The 21,303-nt window shown below is 49.5% G+C and overlaps 2 protein-coding genes across 2 annotated transcripts in view; one reads left to right on the top strand and one right to left on the bottom strand.

Annotated features, from left to right (window-relative positions):
* Positions 1-356: 356 nt before the first annotated feature.
* C5H2orf76 (chromosome 5 C2orf76 homolog) overlaps positions 357-21,303 on the bottom strand; it is a 41,491-nt gene continuing 20,544 nt past the window's right edge. Inside the window, exons 6-7 of the transcript XR_012831055.1 lie at positions 1,101-1,283; positions 357-483 (exon numbers count right to left, since the gene is read on the bottom strand). The gene's annotated coding sequence lies outside the window, so the exon portion shown is untranslated. The remainder of the gene's footprint in view (positions 484-1,100; positions 1,284-21,303) is intronic.
* Positions 9,580-19,991, top strand: STEAP3 (STEAP3 metalloreductase). Its single transcript, XM_009481406.2, has 4 exons — positions 9,580-10,139; positions 10,599-11,126; positions 12,726-12,890; positions 19,286-19,991. The coding sequence occupies exons 1-4, from the start codon at positions 9,657-9,659 to the stop codon at positions 19,574-19,576; spliced, it is 1,467 nt and encodes a 488-aa protein (XP_009479681.1). The 5' UTR covers positions 9,580-9,656; the 3' UTR covers positions 19,577-19,991.

Raw genomic sequence — 21,303 nt, forward strand, 5'->3', positions numbered from 1 at the left:
CAGCAGCCAGCATAGCTTGGCACAGGGTGGCTCTCCTGAGCAGTGGTGAAATACGAGGTATTTGTACTCGTCTAGCACACGGGGGTCTCGCTAAGTCATCGGGGGAAGGCATGTTGTGCACACCCACACGTGCACCACGCTTCCTTTGCCCTGGAGAAGGTACCCCTGAGTTGGGGGCTTCTGCTGCTGCTTTATACTGAGGTGTTCTCCTTCCCAGATACCTCTCCTGCCCATCACAGCTGCTCAGCCCAGCAGGTATGTCCGTGGCTTGCCTTGAACATGCCCACAGGAATATAGCATGCTCGGGCGAAACAAGCACTGTATTCATAAGGCGGCGTGATCACCGTAGTCATCATCCTTCTGTGGTCCTTTCCTGGTGAAGCCACCTGCTGCCTTCTCTTACGTCTCCTCCAGCTCCTCCCAGATCTGTAACACTCCCTCTTCTTCCTCCTTTCCTGTCGGTCTCATCTCCTGCTTGAAGGACTGAGGAAAAATAGAAAGAAATGTAAAATAGATGGCCAGAACGGCACACACACAGCAAGATGTTAGCAGCTTGGTGTCCCTCAACAGAAGGGACCAGGTGAATTCGACTCCCTGGGCTGACCAGCGACACCCCTGCCAGTGCAGGGGAAAAGGTGAAGCGAGCTGGCTCTGCTCTCCGGGATGTCGGACCAAAGACACATTTCTGCTGGACACAGGCAAACAGCCGGGGCAGGGAGGGGAAGGCAGAGTGCTGTGGGGTATCTCAGGGCAGCAAGTTGACTTTCAGTGGAGAGCATCTCTCCTGCCCATCTGGATCCCCCAACAGGTCCAGTGGCCAGCTGGTCACGTTTGCCCCATCTCTCCCAGTAGCTTCCCAGGAGCTGCTGGGAAAGGCAGACGAGGCAGAGCATGGCCCTACATGAGCTTTGTTGCCTTTCCTGGGCAGAGCACCCCGTTTTCACAGCTGTGCGTATTCAGGGCACATTCAGGGCGTATTCTGAGCCAGCTCAGAGCTGCCTCTGTGCACTGTGTGCCGTGCCTGTGCTCCGAGGGAGGAAAGCAAGAGATCAGCAGGAGCCAGGCTGACCCCATGCCATCAGTTGTGTCTTCACCCCAACCTGCCTCCTGGGCCATCTTCTCCTGCCGTGTGGTCCTGTGCATCCTCTGAGTCATGGTGAGAGGCAAAATCAGAAAGGCGAGGGAGTGCTGATCTTGGAGGTGCTTCTAACAGGCGCTGCAGCACAGGAATAGCCAATCCAAATATTTTCATGCACACGCAGCGCAATTCTTCTGCATCTTTCCTGGAAAGAAATAAAGAGGTTTTGAAGAGTGGGAGCCTGCCAGCTCCCTGCAGTGACTGCTGAAGTCAGGTCTCACCACCTCTGAAGCCCTCAAGCTCCCAGCAGAAGAGCACCCGCTGCCTGGAGAGGAGCAGAAGAGGTTCTCCCCAGCTTGGTTCAGGCAGGGGCACCTCCTCCCATCGTGTCTGGCCGCAGGGCGTTATTAGATCTACCTGAGAAGCTTCCACCACCTGGGGTTTTGGCTGCTTCCTCACTTTCCATGCACTTCAGGGAGGGGAAGGCTCAGAAATGGGTGAGTCACTGTGAGATAGTCGTTCACTTGGTAAGAGCAGCAAGCGGAGTAAGACCCCAAAAGAAAGCAAGAGGAGCCACACAGGGCTTAAGTACGGCACCTGAAGTTGTCGTAAACCACCCCTTTATATCACTTAAGAACTGTGAGATGATAAGCAGGGAAAATAACCTTCTTGTTCTGAGTCACATCAGTCAAATAAAGTCTTGTGTGCTATGTCAGCATCAGCACTGCTCTACCAAAACCCTGTCTTGCTTCAGGTCTGTGCTCTCCATCGTCTTACCGTGAAACCTTTGGGCTTCCCAGACTTTCAGATTCCTATTTTATGGTGTTTTATTACCGGGCAGGTCTGTCTCAGGCCTCTCATTATTCTATTGACACAGCAGGCACAGGCAGCAAGATCTTCTTGCAGAAGAGCAGAAGCAGCTCTTCAGACAAGGACTTTGCTGCAGAGAAGTGGTAACTGCAACGGGGGGCCCTTGCCTTTGGAGACAAATTTGGGAGAGGAGAGTTTGGGGCTACCTGTGGCAGAACCTGTTGGTAACTGTGCTTAAAAGTACATAGTTTTGATGAAAAGAACAAGCCAAAAGTTTGTTTTCCAGTTCCATATCGTAGGCGGGTGATTTTTCTGCTCAGCATTCATGTTGCCCATTTAACCTTGGAAAGGGAAATTGCCCCTGCAAAGTGACCAGAGGCTGATGTATTTCTGTAGGAAAACTGTAGCCAAAATGTCTGAGCTTGTGTGGGAAAAAGAGACTATTTTGCCCTGGTGGGAAATTGTGATAGCCCTTTCTCCACCGCTTTCCCCTGTTTTGAAAGATGTTTTTGAATTTTGGTCATGGTGAAGAACATCCCGTGGTCAGGGACATGCCTTTGGCTTCGCTGCTGGCTTCCAAAACCAACATCCTCAATATTTATCAATGTTTAAACCGGAGGGTGTACGGAGTGGGGAGGGTCAGTGCCTGTCAGCCCATGTTTTCATTAGCGGGTGATGGAGTCGGGGGACACGTACTGAATTTGTAGGTGACACAGCTGGGACGGACTGGAAATGTTTTAGAGGAGGAGAGACTAAGAATTAAAGATTGTGACAAAATGGAGAGATGGTCTTAAAAAAACAGGGCATGTGTTATGTCCCGTGGGGTAGGACCTACTGACCGCATGGACGCCAGGTGAGTGACTGGCCAGGCAGCGGCTGTGGGGAGCCAGAGGACAGGGTGATGGGCACAGCGGCCCATGAGTCAACAGTGACACGCAGTTGTGCAAAAGCAAACAGCCTGCTAGGATGAAGAAACAGAACCGGCACATTGGGGAAGTGGCATCTCTGCTCCAGCCAGTGCATTTTAGGGGCTCGACTGGAAAATGCAGCTCTGGGCATCCTCCAGGAAAAAAGAGAGCAAGGAAGGGAGGCTGAGTTGTCGGGCACTCAGCAAATAGCAGCTCTGAGGAAAGAGTTGGGTCTCACTCGTGCAGGAAAAACTGAAGAGAGACAACCTGTTCTCAAAATGCAGAATGCATCTGCAGAGAAGCGGGGTCAAGTCATTTGCCATGTCCTGTGGGGGCAAGAGGGGAAGTGGTGAGGTTAATTGGATCGAGAGATAGAGGGGAGAAAGCTGGGCTCTGCAGGAGCTTATGGAAGTGGTTTTAACAGATAAACACCTGATAAATGAGCTAATCAGATAAACACCTGCCCTGGGGACCTGTGATTGCAAAATGCAGTGGGGTGGAGAGCTGGAGAGCCATGGCAGGGGGACACGCAGCAATGCCGGGAGCCCACGGCAGGTCTGGGGTCACAGCAACCCCGTGGGTCCCACGGCAGGTCTGGGGTCACAGCAACCCCGTGGGTCCCACGGCAGGTCTGGGGTCACAACAACCCCAGGAGCCCACGGCAGGTCTGGGGTCACAACAACCCCGTGGGTCCCGCGGCAGGTTTGTCCCCACCATATTGCAGGGGACAGCCTCAGCACCCAGTGATGCCTGCTCGGGGCAGGATCATCTCCCCCAGGGCAGGTCCCTGTTCCACCTCCCCACCCCAGCGGTACGGGTGCTGTGTGAACAGCCCCCCATTCCCCAACAGTGCTCCCTGCCCCGTGTGCCCCATGGTGGGGGGAGCCCGGCGCCCAGCGTTTCCTCATTCTCATGGCCTGGCTGGTGTCCCGGGTAGGTTTGCAACATGGCTTTTCTGGCTGAAGTAATACCAACAGATTATTTTATTCCCTTTGCCAGTTCCTGGTTTGCGCCACCGGGGAGTTAACTCTGCTTTGGAAGGAGAAAGAGGGAAGGAGGCAGCGAGCCTGGTTTCCCCACCTCCTTCCCTTGCCTGCAGAGCAGAGGGGTTATTTCCAGTCAGCCTGGGCAGGACTGAAAGGTCTCTTGGAATGTGCATCAGAGCTGGCGTTAAAGCAGCTTTGGATAAGCCCTTTTCTTACATAAATCTGTTCTAGTCCCAACAGGTACACCGTACTCGCTGTGCTCCTTGGAGGGACGCTCCGGGTGTGGGAAAGAGACTTAAAGGTTTTATTTTGCCTGGAAACAAAACAGCTGTAGCCAAAAAGTTAGTATTTCTGCTCACAGCAAGACCTGAATGGAGACTTCAGATGCTGAATTCTCCTCTCCAGCTGGGGCTTCTCGAGGGTTAATGCAACAGGAGATGCTGGCGGGCATGGCACTGAGCAGACTGCTCTGCAAACAGAAGCTGTAGGGCTTCAGTTTGGTGGTTCAAAGGTCCTTCCATGCAGCTTAGAAGTCCCCTGTGGGCAGAGATCACCCCTGTCCCTCGGTGTGTGTGTTTGTGGGACCATGCTCCATGGAGCTGGGTGCCAGCCGCGGTCAGCAGAGCCCAAAGGGACTGTCCTGGCACAGAAAGCGGAATATTCCTCTGCAATGACTTGACCAAGGGCTCTGCTATATCATTTGATTCCTCCTGCGGCTTGCTGGTCTTTCAGCCCACGTGCTCATTAGGGGATGTAGATAATAATCATGTGCTTTATCTCAATGCCCAACGCAGAAGCTGAAGCACAGAGGAGGCTGTGTGATGACCTGCACTGGGCTGAATCCACAGCTACTTGAGACTCAGTTGTGGTCAGTCTAAACAAAACCTGACCTCGGGGGAAGACACAAAAGTGGTTGTTTTAGCCAAGGTACTGCTGGCTCAGGCTCCGTACATGAGGCTGAGCCCAGAGATGAGCTTTTGTGCAAACAGGAACCAGTTTGGTTGCACTGGACGGGACCATTACTTGGAGCTCCTTATGAGATTGCTGCCCTGTTCTTCAGCACAGTTTAACTCAGCGATATGTTTAAGGCATTGCTTTTTTTATTAGAGTTATTGTAACACTGAGTTGTCTTTTATCTGATAAATCTGAATACCAAGGCAGTGAAATGGGTCTTGATTTTTTTGGCCAGAACTGAAGTGAAGCCCGTGCCTTGCCACCACAGGTCCATCCTTCTTCAGGGTTTGCTACTCAAACATGGCCAGACTGGGAGTTACGGGAACTGGCTAGGCTATCCTCCTGTACCAGAGGAAGTGAAAGGGGCCTGAAAAGATGGTCTCGTTGTTAAAGACTTGGTCAAGGATATCAGGGTCTTCCCAGGCAAACTTGCTGGAGTCCTGTTATCATTACTATCTCGGTCCCCCATGTCTGTTGAAAGAGGATAATGACTGAGCCGGCTCCCCGTTAGCGGTGGGGGATGATCTGCTTGGCAGATGGACTCTGCTGTGAGCCCCGAGACACCTGAGCAGGCTCCTGCAGCCCAGCACCATCCAGAATGGCTGTCCTGCTGCAAAACCTAGGTGAGGCTGCTCAGCGTGGGCAGAGAGGCAGAAAAACCTTGTTTGCCTGGCACTGAGCCTAAGCTAACGGCCTCTGCCAAGCCTCAGGTGCAAAATACATCGAATTATCCATGTTTTTCTTCTGTGAGAGCCCCTCCCTCCCTCTGCCTGGGCAACAGAGATTTGACTGCTTTGTTTCACCCAGCTTTTGTCTGTCTGATCCCATTCTTTGGGGCAGGAGTGGCCTTCTGGCCAGTTTTGGTAGGGTGCATGGCAGAGCGGAGCTCCCCATCTTGCTCGTTGCCCATTGCTGCTATTGTCCTGCAAATAAGATCAGTAATTGCAATGCAGTTGTTGAACTGCACACAGGAACAAGTGCACTAGAGCTGGACGTAGCATCCCCATGCAGTGATATAAGGGTGTCATTAATAGTCTAGCTGAAGGGCAGCTTTACATTGTATTAGATATTTTAATTAGGGAACTGCTTCCCAGTTAGGATTGAAGCTAATTTGTTTCCACTGGGCTGTGCTTTAAATCATCCGGTAGCTTCCTCGGTAAGAAACTGATCTCCTTGAATTGCGCATGCCATAATTCAGCAGGGGTAGAGTTTCCTTGATAGGGAAGATCAATAAATGAGGTTTATCTAAAGCTGCAGCATGCTAAAGATGTGTCCAAGCACCGCAGTATTCACTCTTGGCCTCCTCCGCCTCCGGGTGACTCCACAGCATCCTGGCTACAAGTGCTTCGCACTGACTTTGGGTGGGTTGATCTTGCTGTGAAGAATTAGCTTTGGGAGGGAGAGTTTTAAGCAGGTAGCACATTGTTCATAGGTGCCGAAAAAGCAGCGTGAACGTGGTAAGTCGGGGAGGCGGTGGGGTGGGGGGGTCTGCATGCTCCACAGAGATACAGAAGTGAAAAAAACTGTTGCCTAATCAGAGACTCCATTTCCAGGCATCTGTTAGGCTGAGACCACAGTGTTTGTCTTGGTGAAATGCGTTTACGGTGAAAGAAGGATTTTCTCCTCCTTGGGAGGATTTTGGTGCGTGGCAGCGATGGCAATGCGACCCGTGGTGACGGACAGCAGCTGGCAGTGGGGACCAAGCTGCCCTCCCACCAAGGGCTGTGCAGTGGGGATGGGTCCTGCACCAACGCCCCGACAGTCAAAGTATGACTAAAATAATCACACCAAAATCCACAGAAAACATTTTGAGGTTTCTTGCTTTTTAACTATCCTGCTGACTTCAAAGGCCATTTAATTCTGTTATCCTTTTTAATCAAAACAACTGGAGACAGCAAAGCTGTTTATCTCCAAACGTTGCCAACATCTCTCTACATGTTTGGTGGCAGTTACAGGACAGAGAAAACACACTACAAGGAAATTTGCTTGCAGCAAAATTCACGTCCCTGTGGGAGCACGGAGAGAGCTTTTGAGGCACTTTAGATTGATTATAAAATGAGTGCAGGTAACAACCGCTTTGTCACCCTGAATGTTGATTTCCTCTCCCCTTGGCTGAGAGCCAGAGACACGTCTCTATTTTGGGATAACATTTTGTGCGTACAGGTGGTGGAAAAGGAGGGGGGGGGGTGTAGGAAAGAAAGCTTGTTAGGCTGAACAATAGCATTGGCCCTAGAACAAATAGTTCTGGCCACAAATAAATTTAGGTGGAGCAAGAAGGTTTCTAAAAAGTAAAGCAGTGAGCTTTTGATAAAGCGTCTGATAGGAAGGAGCCAGAAAAAAAAAAAACAAACCACACATCTTTTCAGATAGAGCTGCTTTAGTTTACATTAGGGATTTTGCAGTACGGCTGGTTGTGGACGAAGAGGACTGGTCTTTCCATATTGCTCTCCAGCATTCCTGTTGACCTGAGCTCTGCTTGTAAGCATGATCTTCACCTCGAGAAATCCCAGGCGTTCCCTTCTCCCTCCTCACCGGTGTGTTTCTTCTCCAAGCTGACAGCCCTTGTCATCTCTCTCACTGTTTCCCTACGGCCATCTTCTAATTTTATTCCCTCTTTTTTTGCAGCGGAATGAGCTGGATTTATACCATGGTATAGTAGTGTTTTCTGTGTTCTTTTGTATGCCTTTCCCCCCAGTTCCTGGCTGAAACATCCTAGTGACTGTGATACACATGGAATATACCTAAGGCAGGGGGTGTGCCCAGGCAGCAGCCTGGGTTAACCCAGCTGACACAGCCAGCATCACCAAATCAGCCTTGCAGCACATAAACACTTCTGCAGGTCTGGAACAGAAGCAGAAACCTTCGGAGTGAAGTATGAGTAATTCTGAGTTTAACAGGACTCTCTTATTCACCTAGAAACAAAGTCTACGTGATATGTGGGGAGCAGAGGAAAGGTGTTATTAAAGGGGAGAAGTCATCATGCCTTTCTTCGGCACTTATTTTCTCCTGAGAGCACTTGTTCCATGAACATGCATCTTTGGCCTCTGGGGCAGGGGGGTGCTTGGTGAGAGGCAAGGAGAGCAGACAGACCTCTGCCGTAGAACCAGTATTGTCACCATAGCCATGATTTTTTGTATCCAAAACAGTGAATTATAGTTTTGAGGTTCATCTGCTGAAGGTGTTTTGTAGGCTTTCCATGAGGAGCAGGACTGAAAGATGGTGGTTGCTTTGTAAGAGATCTCCCCCAGTAACTCAGGCTCTCTTTGATGTGTGCCGATCAGGGAGCACCGATCTGGTATTTTCAGAGTACTTCAGATCTTTTTTTTCTGAGTGGTTTTAACAAATTTACAGCTCATTAAAGTATACATATAGTTAGGGGGAGTTATGCCCATAGGCAGCTCTTGCCACATGTCAGTAGTGAATTTTGGTGCTCAGGCACTTTGAAGGGGGAGATCCTGCTGCAGATTCCTCTCAAGAAATGTTGACTGTCCTAAACGATCATCACCCACAAGCTCCATCTTCTCCGTACTCACTCCCTTTCCCAGATCACTTACGAGCATGTTGAAAAACACAGATCCTCAGGGAAATCCCTTGATAACCTCTTCCAATTATGAAAATTATTCATTTCTTGCTACCCTCTGTTTCCCATTGGTAACTATTCATGTAGAAGTTCCCTTCCTCTTTGCACCGCTACTGCTTCAATCCCAGAAAAGCCTTGGGTGAAGGACATTTCCAAAAGCCTATGAAAAACACAGCCTGTGCCAGGGACCAGGTCACCCCATCAGAGTGGTCACCTTCATTTTGAAAGAACTTGGCTAGCTATAAGGCAAGACTGTACTCCGCCAAAATCAGGTTGCCTTGGTCCCCAATATATCATGAGTTTGTTAATTATGGTCTTTATTATAATCTCTACCAGTGTCCCCAATACAAAAGCCAGATGTCCTGGTGCCTAAGTTCCCTGGGCCACCTCCTGAGCCCTTTAAAAATCTGCCCTTAAGGAGTCTGCCATTCCCTGAGGGCAGATTTGCCATTCCTTAAGCTGGGAGACAGATTTGAGCCACTGGTGGCACAGCCCGTGAACAGCCTGGCAGTTCCCTGCCTGAGTTTCATCTGTCCTCCAGGGCTGGCTGGTGTGCTGCCCATGAATTTATTGATCTGCTTAAAACCTCTCCGTGGCGCCAATATCTAATCTGTTACGGAGAGCAGAGTGTTACAGGGCAAAATTCATTAATGTTTGTAAAGCTCATCAAGATCTTTCATGAGCAAATCCCATCATGTTTTAATATATTTTTTAAATGTCACGAGTAAGTTCTCATTACTCATTGAAGGGCTGAAGCAAACAGCACTTGCCAGACCCAGATATTGGAACAGGCAAAGGCTGCAACTCTCTTTGTGTACCACTTTTAGGACACTTTCATTTCGGCTTAAACTCCCTGGCTTGATTCTTCTCCTGCAGATCAGAAGCCACCCCCTCAGCTCTCCCAAATGTGGGCTCAGGGATCCCCATGGACCCCTGGCCCTGGGCTTTTCAGAAGATGCCTGCTGGCTCCGTGGGACTCTGAAAGTTGCTGGTCCTGGTCACTGTTAGGATTGCGCTGGCAGCATGAGATGCCAGCATGAAGAACAGCAAAGGATGGATGAGTGCAGCCAGGTTTTGGATCACACAAACATGGGAAACCTTCCTAAAACCCTTTGCCTCCAGCCCCACATGGTGTTCTGTCCCCCTCCAATGGTGCTTGTACATTACTGCACACTTGCTGGTGGGTTTGGCAGATGCGTCCTGGGCTACTGGGACCAAAACCACGTGCACTTCTGTTCACGTGGCCTAAGTGGCATTTTTCCCCATGACCATGGATATGGTCTGGGTCTCTGCAAGAGCTTAACAATGAACTTGCATTTCCCCTTGTTTTTCCTGCCAGGATGTCTGGAGGAGACATGGCCAAACCCCTCCTGGGCCATGGGAGCATGGAGGGTGACCCCAGCATCATGCCTGCAACCGGCCACACCATTGGGGTGCTGGGGAGCGGGGACTTCGCACGGTCCTTGGCCATCCGCCTGGTGTGCTCCGGCTTCAAGGTGGTGGTCGGCAGCCGCAACCCAAAGCGCAAAGCTGGCCTCTTCCCTTCTGCAGCAGAAGTCACCTTCCAGGCTGATGCGGTGAAGAAGACGGATGTCATTTTTGTGGCAGTTTTCAGGGAACATTACTCCACCCTCTGTGACCTGGCTGATGTAATGGCGGGCAAGGTCCTGGTGGATGTTAGCAACAACACCGAGATCAACCATCACAAAGAATCCAACGCTGAGTACTTGGCTTCCCTGTTCCCAGCCTGCACTGTGGTCAAGGGGTTTAATGTGATTTCTGCGTGGACACTGCAGTCAGGTGCCAGGGATGGAAATAAGCAGGTATTGTTTTCTTCTGACAAAGGCCAAGTCCCAACTGTTTCAGAAGTTGGGGTCTGGCAGCATCAGCAAATGTCCTTAAGCTCCAGCAAAAGGGGTCTGAGTGCTGGCTGTGGCATCCAGAGACCACCCCATAGCTTCTGCATTTCTTTGCTCAGAAATGAAGTACCCCTACTTACTTCACGCTTTGTAGTCTTTGGAGCCTCTGCCTAAGTGAAAAGTATTATTTAATCGTCTGTTTATCTAAACACAGCCAGTAAAACAAACTGGTGGTGCACACATGAAAGGAAACTTGTCCAGGAGAGACATCTTTGGCAGCCATAGTAAATCCCCATCAGAAAGCTTGCCAGGAAGCTCAGGGGAATGATGTAGGCTTCCTTTAGCACAGCATCCCTCCCGACACACTCGTTCCCAGCAGCCTGATCTCTTTTTGCCCTGTGTGTATCTTTCTGTTCGTTGCAGGTTCTGATTTGCTCAAATAACCAAGAAGCCAAGCGCACTGTAGCAGAAATTGCTCAAGTCATGGGATTCACCCCTGTGGACATGGGCTGCATATCGTCAGCCTCTGAGATTGAGAATATACCCCTGCGCCTCTTGCCAGCCTGGAAAATCCCCATCTTTTTGGGTCTGGGGCTCTTTCTTTGCTTCTTCACTTACAACCTGATCCGGCAGGTCATCCACCCTTATATCAGGGAGCAGAAGAACAAGTTGTACAAGATCCCCATTGAGGTGGTCAACACAACGCTGCCGTGCGTTTCTTACGTCATGCTGTCTCTCGTCTACCTGCCCGGGGTGCTGGCAGCCTGCTTGCAGCTCTACTATGGCACCAAATACAGGCGCTTTCCAGATTGGCTCGACCAGTGGCTCCAGCACCGAAAGCAGATTGGTCTCCTCAGCTTCTTCTGTGCAGCTTTGCATGCCGTGTACAGCCTCTGTCTGCCCATGCGCCGCTCTCACCGCTACCAGTTAATCGAGATGGCCGTCAAGCAGGTAATGTGGGTTCTCTTCAGGTCAGCACCTGTAGCAGTCTTCAACACACATCCAGATGCTGGGTAGCAGGCTTAATATCTTGGCCTTTGCATTCACTTTCCAAAGCATGCGTGGGACAGTGGGAATAACACAGACAGTGTTACCTGTATGAGCACTTCTTCCATGAGGCAACCGCACATCACGTACCGGGCGTGCACCCATCCGCATTGAGGACCAGCCATCCTTAGCAGGGGGTTGCCCATGCATTTACAGCCAGGGCTAAGATCAAACTCCCCTGTGCTCCCTAGAAGCACAGACAAGCCTTTGAAAGCAGCCTTGCCCGGGACCTGACATGTCTGAGACTAGGGCAGAGGCAGGAAAAATGCTAGGAGAGGACAAATGTAGTGGTGGCAGGAGCAGAATTCCCCTCAACTTTTCTTTCTAGATTTCAGGAGATCACCATTTGCTCACACTGATGTTCGCAGTAGGTGCCTGCTGGAGTGACCAAGTCTTAAGCCCGGGGGGGTTTGTTGTGTAGGAGGTGTGTCCTCTTCACAGTGTGCCTCCGGGAGTTTAACAAAATGACGGTGAAGAACTGGTCATAGTCTAAGAGAATGAGGAAATAGGAAAGGGCTTTATTGCCTTATTGAGACTCTCGGCAGTGTTTATCCAGTGTGAGACTGCTACCTTCAGGCAATTCAGCCAGCTCTGTAACCCGGCACTGCCATGGGAAAATGTGATTCTGCTCTTCTCCTGCCCCTGGCTTCTGGCTGCTCCACCCCACTCCCTCCTGGGATGGCACAAGCTTTGTGCAGCTGAGCGGGGAACCTGATCAAGGAATTGCCCCGTAACCAGTCTGCTTTCTGTGCTGGGATGCCCGAGTGTTTCCAAATGCTTTTCCCAACAGAGAGAAGGGAAGGGGCCGTGGGGGCAGCAGGGAGCAGGATGGCTGCTTTCGGCAGTGGTGCCTGTTCAAAGCATCCATCAAACGACATCCCCAGCTTCTCGGCTCCAGCCTTGAGCAGGTCCTTCTCAATTGCCACAGTTGCACATTAATCTCAGGCAAGCATCCTGTGTGCATTTCCCCTCTACCTCCTGTTTTCTAGCAACATCTTTGTTTAGTAAATTAAACCCATTTAATGGGCTAAAGAGGATGGTTCTAAATGTTGCTCTTTGCCATGCAGCATAAAACCCATCTTCCCTTCCATTAGCATGAACAATTTCCCCCCTAAATGCACTTAAAACGAAGGTTATTAGGAGACTACTGCATATTCAAGCATCTGTATTTGTTTTCATGGCTTTAAACTGACTTCTTGTTCTAATTAGCTTTCCAAATGCAACTTTGGGGCTTGCTGCTGTGGTTATGGGCTGTGGGAGCTGAGAGCATTCAGCAGTTCTTTCCAAGCAGGCTTCAGAACTGGTCTAGCTTGGCCAAACAGTGGTGGGATAAAAGAGCATTTTCAAACCTCCCAAAATGCAGGGGCAAATAGCGCTGGAGGTGTGAATAGGACCCAGTGTTCATCCAGGAAACCTGCTTCCAAAACCAAAACGAATACAGATAAAATTCAGTTCCTCTATTCCTAAGTGCTCCGTTTTAACAAACCTTCGTTGTCATGCCAGGCTGCGGAGAAGAAGATGAATATCTGGGTAGAGGAGGAAGTCTGGAGGATGGAGATTTATATCTCTGTTGGAATAATTGCCCTGGGCTTGCTGTCGTTACTTGCCATCACTTCACTTCCATCCATCGCAAACTCTCTCAACTGGAGGGAATTCAGTTTCATTCAGGTAAAGTTGACATTTGCCAATGCCAGAGAGTGATTTTGCAGTCAGAGCCAGGCCCTCATGGAGACCACAGAGGGCAGAGGTTGACCTGCTGTCCCAGCACGTCCCTGCTCTGGCACGGCCACCACAAGCTGCACACTGGTGTCAGGGGCAAACCCTGCCACTCCACACCTCCCCGTGCACCCTGGAGCCATGGAACCCTGCGCAGGAGGTGACATGGAGCAGTGATGGCAGGGCAGTGGGATGTGGTGTGTCCTGGGGGGCCCATAACCCGTAACCTGCTCTCACGCAGGGCTCACCCGATCTGCAGAGGGTGCTGCTGTCTCAGGGGGAAGGGAAAATGTAGTGTGTCATGGGCTTCCATGTGAGGATTAGTGGCAGGCTTTGCAGGAGGGAGTCTTCAATGTCTTGGCTGAAGTTCTTTCTCACCCTGCATTTAGCAGCATTAGTTAGAGATCCTGAGAAAAAACAGCCTGGGCTTTGCCTGCGTGACCCCCCCTGCAAGAGTCCTCCTTCCCCTTTGTGCCCATGAGCAGCGCTGCCATTCACAGCTAAAAACCTCCTGAAGTCACACAGGGCAGAAAGGCAGAAAGCCTTGGGGTCATTTTGAGAGCTTAGTGTTGTTCCCTTCCGTGGGCAAAATGCCCCTTGGAGCCGGTCACGTGTCAGTCATGCACGACATGTTGGAGATGCTGCAGGGTCTTTGCACCAGGCTGGGGAGGGCAGGCAGGTAACCTGCCATGGAGGGAGCTGGCTGCGGGATGCAGATCTGCCCTGGCATTTCAGGAAGAGTGAGCTTCTGAAAAGACAACAGTTGGGAAAGCACCTGGGAGGACAGTGCAGGGGGAGGTCAGGTTTGGCAGAGCTTGCATGCACCCAAATATTCAATAGACAGGTTTGAAAAGACCTAGACTGGTCTATAAAAATGTCAGCGCTCAAGAAGCACAGAGAACTGGCTGTGGTTTCAATGAAAAGTCCATGTCTGATTCTAAAAGCTGAAGTAGGAGTGCAGGGGTAATTTTTCTTTCTCCAAAGTCATTCAGTGGTTTAGGAGCCTTCTTCCCACTTGCAGTGATATCCAAGCTCCCAAGGGACAAATTCCCATAGTGACCTGAGTCCACCACTTGGGACATTCACAAACCCCGGACTCGGGGGCTGCAGCACTCTCGGGGATGTGCTTGGAGCCAGGCTTAGGGCTAACTAATGGAGACAGCAAGGAATGAACGTTCAAGTATTTCCAGCACATTAGAGCTCAGTTTGAGGCCAAATTCCACTCACCATGTCACTGTTGTATCCCATAGTCCTAAAATCCTTCATCACTTGTGTCTCCTATGTCACTGCTGCTTAGCGTGTGCCAGGCTTGAAGTCCCGCTGCAGTGACCCGTGTGGCACCCCGACACGCGGGAGCCCCCGTGGGACCCCATCCCCCTGCATCTCCCCCGCGGAGCCTTCCCCGTGCATCACGCCTAACCCTTCAAAAGGGGAAGGCAGGGTTTGGGGATGCAGGGGTGAATATCTATCATCCAGCCTCTCCTGTTGAAGGTCTTCAGTGGCATATAAATAATTCAATATTCATCAGAGCAGGAGTTTGAAGCCTGCTCCCCCACTTCCCCCACAGGTACCCTGATCACCAAACGAGCAAGTCAGCTTGTCTTTTTTCCTCTCTTGCTGTGGGCTAGCGAGTAATTATTTACGCTGAGTAGAAGAGCCTCAGCAGGAGAGCTTGCCCCCAAGAGATCATCCCTCGGGGAGAAGGGAGACCTGGCTTTAAACCTCTCTTTCGGATCGGACAACAGGAGCATATTAATTCTTGCCACCATGTCTCAGGGGAGGGCTGCAGCCGCTGGGACGTTGGATAAATCAATCCTGGCTTAGGCATCTCATACCAGGAATCCCAAATGAAGGGAATTATCACCTTGCAGCCTGGAAGGAGGCTTTGAAATGCCTTGCATTTCCCTGTGGCTCCCCAGGCAGCCCGGCAGCTCTCCTGGAGGGTGCTGGCGGTGTGCCATGTAATATATACGCTGTCACAGCAGGCAGGGCTGCTGCCTCCTACCAGCGTATGTAACGCGACTGTCGCATCTGCCCTTTGGGACCCCTTCCTGCATCTTTCTAAGGGCATGTCAGCGCTGGGACAGGACACATACGTGATGCTGGGCTCCAAAATAGCTCTTGGCTGCCCCACATAGGAACTGGCTGGCTTAGTTCGTGGAAAGATCCACCTATTTCTGTCCGTGTGGGATAAAGCATGACAGTGCGACACAAGCTCCCAGCTGATCACATGCAGGAGAGGCATGGCTGGTATCGTGCCCTATCTTGGAAACATCATGTAAAAAGTGCAGGACAGATCTCTTAGCATATTAGCTTCTGTTTATTTTTTTTTAAATGAGGACTCTCTTAAATTATTTACTCTTCAATAAGCTGGTGATACCTTTCTTGAGCAAATTAAGGGCAGATACAGCTACTGCTCCCAGGCTCCAGAGATTAACATTTATGCCACTCAGTGTGATCCTCCCTGAATTAATGCACAGCGGCACAATGTAAATACAAAGGGTGAAGCTCGAGGCTGCTTACTTAAAGATTTGGGATATCTAGCACTTGGCCCTTTAACAGTGCATCAGAGGCATCGTGGCTTCCCGTGCCTGGGAAAAGTGAAAGATAGGGAAGATGGGGAGCGCAGCCGCCCCAGCCAGATGTCTCCCAGAAAATGCAGCAATTTATTGCCATCTCAGTTGAACTGGCTAGTGTGTTTGAGAGACACTCTACCAAAAGCCACATTTGAGAGAGGGCTGGGGCTTGTTACAAATCCAGGAGCCACTTCAGTCCCCTTCCTACCCAGAGCTTCCCAAGTCTGACATTTTCCAGCAGCAGTGTGTGCTCCTGTACTAGTGTCATGGGATACTGCCACATTCTTAAAATGCATATCTATTGCCTGATGGGCCAAAAATCCTGTTTGGCTTGTTGCTAAGGTTTTAGAAAAAACCCAGCTAATTTTTATCGTAGTTCCTGCACATACACAAATTTCAATTAAATATCGTTAAATTGGATACACAGCTCCCCTATATGTCCAGTTTTGTTTAACAGAAAATGTACAGGATCTAGACACTGGCTAACAGGAATGATTCATATGTAATTCAACTTATAGGAGACATTTTTAATGTTCCCCAGTGATTTACAAATCAACTCTAATTGGCTGAGAAGTAAAAATGTGTATGATTGCCTTCCCGCCCTGAGAAGTCCTCCTGGAATTTGAAGGTTGAATTGACCTGGTTTCTTTCTTAGCTCATGTATCACAAGATATAAAGAATCTGTCATCAGACCTTTTCTAACCCTCCTGTCGACGAAGCGCGAGCCAGAGCCGCTTCCACGGAGCTAATGACTTCATGGGACTGACGGCAGCAGAAGTCAGAAACGTATTTGGGTCAGGAAGGGGCCGTTGGCTTTGGATGCTGCCCAGACATTTCTAAATGAGCCACATGCGACTGAATCACCTTCGCTGGTGCATTACAGGGAGCCTCACAGACACCAAGAAGGTGGGGGAGATATAAGAGTTAATACAGAATAGAAAATATATGCAAAGCCTGCATTAGGAAGATACCATCGTTATACAGCCGTCTTTCAGAGGGTTTTAACACCACCTTACGTGGGTGGTGGTCCCATATTCCCCATGCTGTGACAGTGCAAAAGAAACCCCTGCCACTGTTTAAAACAAAAAAAAAAAAACCAAAAAAGTTTCATAGCCAGAAACTGCATTGAGAAGATAAATGAGAGCAGAGCTTCAAAACTCAGGGCTAAGCACACTGGCAAATCAGCCCCCATGGGGTGCTCAGTAGGCTCTGCATGGTAGTATGCTGAGTATATATTGAGCTGCATATACTGAGCCAAGCTGCCATCAGCAAAACTTTTGTTTTGTGCGCTTATAGATCAGCCCATACCCGGCTGACAGCTTGTCTGGTGAGTGCAGCCGTGGGACCCTGCTGACCACAGGACCTTCAGCCAGCTGATGGCATTGGGACGGCCCCGGCACCCTGCTCTGCCCCAGCACCCCGGCTGTCACCAGACAGGCTCTCGTCTGTGTTAGGAGGGGCTCAGCCCATTGCTGAGGAGCTGCCAGTGCCTGTTTCCAGCCACCACCAGCTTATCCACGTTTTTTGCCAATTAGCTTTTTTGTTTCATGTGCCCTGCCGTCTGCATGCAAAGGTGGGTCACTGAGCCCCTGTGATGGTTTGTCACCTTTTGTCCTACTAATTTCCATTCCTGCTCTCCCCCGGTACCAGCAGCAGTTGAAAGAGGAACAAACTAATTATCTCCAGCTCTGACATCTCTGCCGTGCGTAGAGCCCCGCTCGGGCTGACTCCAAAATCACCCTCTGCCCAGGGCAGAAAGCGTCTGCTGCCCTTGGACTTCACTCTGTCCCCTTTCCCCCTGCCCTGCTTTACATCTCTGCTCTGCCACGTGAGCCTCAAGCTGGTACTTCCAACCTTTTGCCACCCAGGGATTTTGTTGCCTGCTGGAGAGAAGATCAGGGTTGGTAAATGACGGATGAGCTATGGGTCAAGTCCTACTGTTAGGTTCAACTGTGATCATGGCATATTCCAGCAAACTCCTCCTTACTTTTCCAAGTGAAACCAATCTTGAGCCTGTTTGCGTTTGCTGCTTGTTACCACTTTGGCTTAGGAATCGGACGTGGCTTTTGGTAAGAACGATGGCTGTTCCTGGAAGAAAGGATGGATGCAGGGATACACACAGGACTGAGGTTCAGCTCACAGGTCTACTCCCGACTCCTGGCACCTTGAGTAGTGCTCAGCTGTAACACAGAGAGGAGGGTTCCCAAACTTGGCAGGGTGTTGTACGGGTGAAATCTTGACAGGACTCAGTGACACGCACATGACTGCCTGATAGGTGCTGTAAAAGTAAAGTACCTAGATCTGGTAGCATGTTTTAGAGCTCTCCTTCCCTCCCCTGCCCAGTCGTCTAGCTGCCTAAATGATTAGCTCTGAAGCTTAGAGGATCCTTGGTCTAGTTTGTTGGTAACAGCATGGTACATTTTAAAATGTTGTCTGGGTTTTTAAATAGTTTCCCAACAATCAAAAATAGGAAGGGATGCTTTGAATTGAGTAGTTTTCCAGCTGAGATTATTTTTTCAAGAGAAAATGATGAGTCCTTCCTCCTGTCTTGCCCTGGTCCCTTACTTCCCTGCTGTGTCCTCTTTCCTGGACATACCTTCAAGAAGACCGTGTTTCTTGTCCATCTCTGACTAGCTGCACCAAGCCAGATATCTTGACTGGTAAAGGCTTCCTTCCCTAAGTTAGGGACATCAGCAGCAAAATTTTCCCTGTCTAGGCATCTTGAAATTTGGTTGTAGGGCAGCAGAGCAATGTGCTACACCCACGCTTTTCTTTGGCAATACAGCAGCAAAGTCTTGTACTTGAGATGCCTCTGGAAGTGAGCGCCCGGCTCCCGCTGAGTGCTGGTGGGCAGCGGGAGCTGGCAAGCTTGGGAGCCACCACCTCGGATGCTGGCGGGAAACCACCGGTGAGGGGACCACAGTGTAAAACCCCTCTTGAGAGCAACCCTCAGAGGGAGCTGGAAATATTCAGCAAAATGTTGTCTCTGTGGGTGCTTGGGAGCCATGACCTCAGCTGAAAAGGGGGGAAGTTCTTGTCTGCAGAACAGGGGCTGGGTTCTTGCTTCCTCCCTGACTGGATAAAGGGCTCTTGACTCCCCATTTCAAGGACTTAGTCCATCATACAGCCTGACGGTCTGGCTCACGAACCAACACAGATCTCAGATCTCTAGGACAGAGAAGGAAACCCTTCAGGGCTGTGGCTCACCTCGGACCAGAGCACGTCTGTCTCCACAATCTCATTTTCCTGTAGATGACAGCAGTTACCTGAAGGTATCTTTGCTCTCTGTGAGGCTACGGCTTCACTGACTTCTGATGGTGCCAACTGCTGGTCCAGAGCCACGACGCTGATGCTTCGCCCTGCTGGTCAGCAGCCCCTCGCCAGCCACAGACCAGCAGGCAGCAGAGCTGGCAGCTGCGGCTGGGGAGGAGCATTTGTGAGCTGCCTGCGGTTATGTGCTCAGCAGGGGCTGGGGGCTGCTGCTTTGCACGGAGGCAGGAGCCCACCTCTCAGCTGAGTTGGCAGCATCTTCTGGGAAACTCCTGCAGCGTTTCTAATATCACACTTAACCTCTAATTAGAAAAAGAAAAATGCAGTCTGGCGCGCTACCCAGGAAAGGTTTCCAGTCGTGTTTTATTCTGTCCAAGAAACAGCAATACTCATATTGCTTTCTCTGTGCTATGTACACTTACAGGATAGAGTGAAAAAATATGGGAAAACAGACAGGCACGAGGTCCTCTGCTAACTGACGTGTGTTCCTCTTGCTTTTAGTCTACCCTTGGATTTATTGCCTTGGTAATCAGCACTCTGCACACACTCACGTATGGATGGTCGAGGGCCTTCGATGAGAACCAGTATAAATTCTACCTCCCTCCAACCTACACCCTCACGCTGCTCGTCCCATGTACTGTGATCCTAGCAAAAGTCATCTTCAATTTGCCCTGCATCCGGCAAAGACTTCTGCGAATCAGGAGAGGCTGGGAGAAGGGGAGATACGTGAAGTTTGTTCTGCCCAGTGCAACGGGGGAATATTCAAGCGGGGAGACCTCCAGCAATGTCTAACAGAGCCCCGGCTGTGACAGAGGATTTCAAAGCACTATCAACATTTCTATAAAGGTGTTTCTTTTTCTTAAATATATGTATGTTTTGGTATAATTGTATTGTGGGTAAATAATAAAATTTGGTAATTTTAGAAAACGGATGACCACGAAACTAGCTTAGACGGTAGTAGTTAAATTGTATTGCTGATTTGCTAGGACAATTATTGCCTTAAAAATGACCGTGAAAGCTGAGCTAGCAGCACTAATATACATGGGAAACTGATGGACTCTGTTAGTCAGATCAGTCACTTGAGGTGCTGGCTGGCAGCTCTCTGGACCAGTACTTCTCGGTTGCTTCCCTAGCTGCTCTCATAAATTTCAATGCCTTTTTTTTTTTTTAATATGAAGTAGCACAGATTTTCTGGTTTTTATGACAGCAAAGATATCCTGCCTCTTGAGTGTGTGGATCAATCAAGGCAGTGAGGTTTAGAAAGATGAACTGTCTCTGGTTTTGGTCTCCTCAATAACTCTATGGACAAGTAAGAACAGCAATATCCATCTTATGTAGTGTCTACAGATTTTACTAAAAGCATCCAAACCTGACAGCAAGACCAAGTATCTCTGTTCTCTCAAATACAGACAGCATTTCTGGTTCTGTAAGCTGTGCCTGGTGCATGTTTATAAGCTACGGAAATAAAGCACCTTTCCAGCATTTGAAGAGAGAAATGTCCCTAACATCACACATCTGGTCTGCACTGCTGGCTCTGAAATGACAGCTGCTGCTGCTGCTGCTGCATGTTCTCTGTTTTACTAAGCCAAAGTTTCAAGCATTATTTGATGGAAATAGAGCGAAGATAATTATCAGAAAGACCTGCTGCTTCACCAAATTACATGGAGAAAATGAAGGCCTTCCAGCTGGCCTTACATTTAATAGGGTGAAGCTTTTAGAAATCATTGTCACCTGAACATGCCCATTTATGCAGACAAAACAGCAGCTCTGAACCCATTGGTTTCACTAGCGATAATAAGATCTTCGAACGGTCTTGCAAAGGGATCAGCAAGTGTTGACCACAACATGAAAATACAGCAGTTGTACATTTTGGGTACAGTCCTTCATTGCCTTGCACCTTAAAAAGTCACTTGCTAGATCATAAAGCAGGTATCAAATGCTCTTCTGACTTCACACCCACTTCGGACAAGGTGCGAGGGAATGAAGATTTCTGTCCTCATTTCATTTTCCACCTGTCACTTTCTATCCCTTCAAGCTCTTGCTCTTTATCAGAATAATTCTTTAGGTTTTTGACATCGAAATCACCAAACAGACAACGGACAGCCATTCACAAAAGCTCATTTAAAGGCAAGCAATCGGGATGACAGAAGAAGACTACCTCAGTGAGGTCAGATACAAGGAGATGGCTAGAATGGCCTCATTTTCCTACAGTTAAGTAAAAAAAGCCACTCAGTGTTCAGTATTGCTTTGAAAAACAACAGCTGTCAACATCAAATGAGCTACAGTTTGTGGGACAAGAAAGTACTTGTTACTAGACCAGTTAATATAAATGGGGGGAAATGATCAACTTTGGGGCACATAAGCCCTTCTACAAGCCAACATTGCTTCTGTAACCTGGATGATTTCTACACAGAGACAGAATCTTAAGAATTCCCTGTTTAGCCTCAAATAACTACAGTGAGTAATATTCTCCAACTATTGCTCACGGTGCCAGTGATGATATTGAGGAATTTCAGTTC

Source organism: Pelecanus crispus, chromosome 5 (genome assembly GCF_030463565.1).
Source record: "Pelecanus crispus isolate bPelCri1 chromosome 5, bPelCri1.pri, whole genome shotgun sequence".
NCBI lineage: Eukaryota > Metazoa > Chordata > Aves > Pelecaniformes > Pelecanidae > Pelecanus > Pelecanus crispus.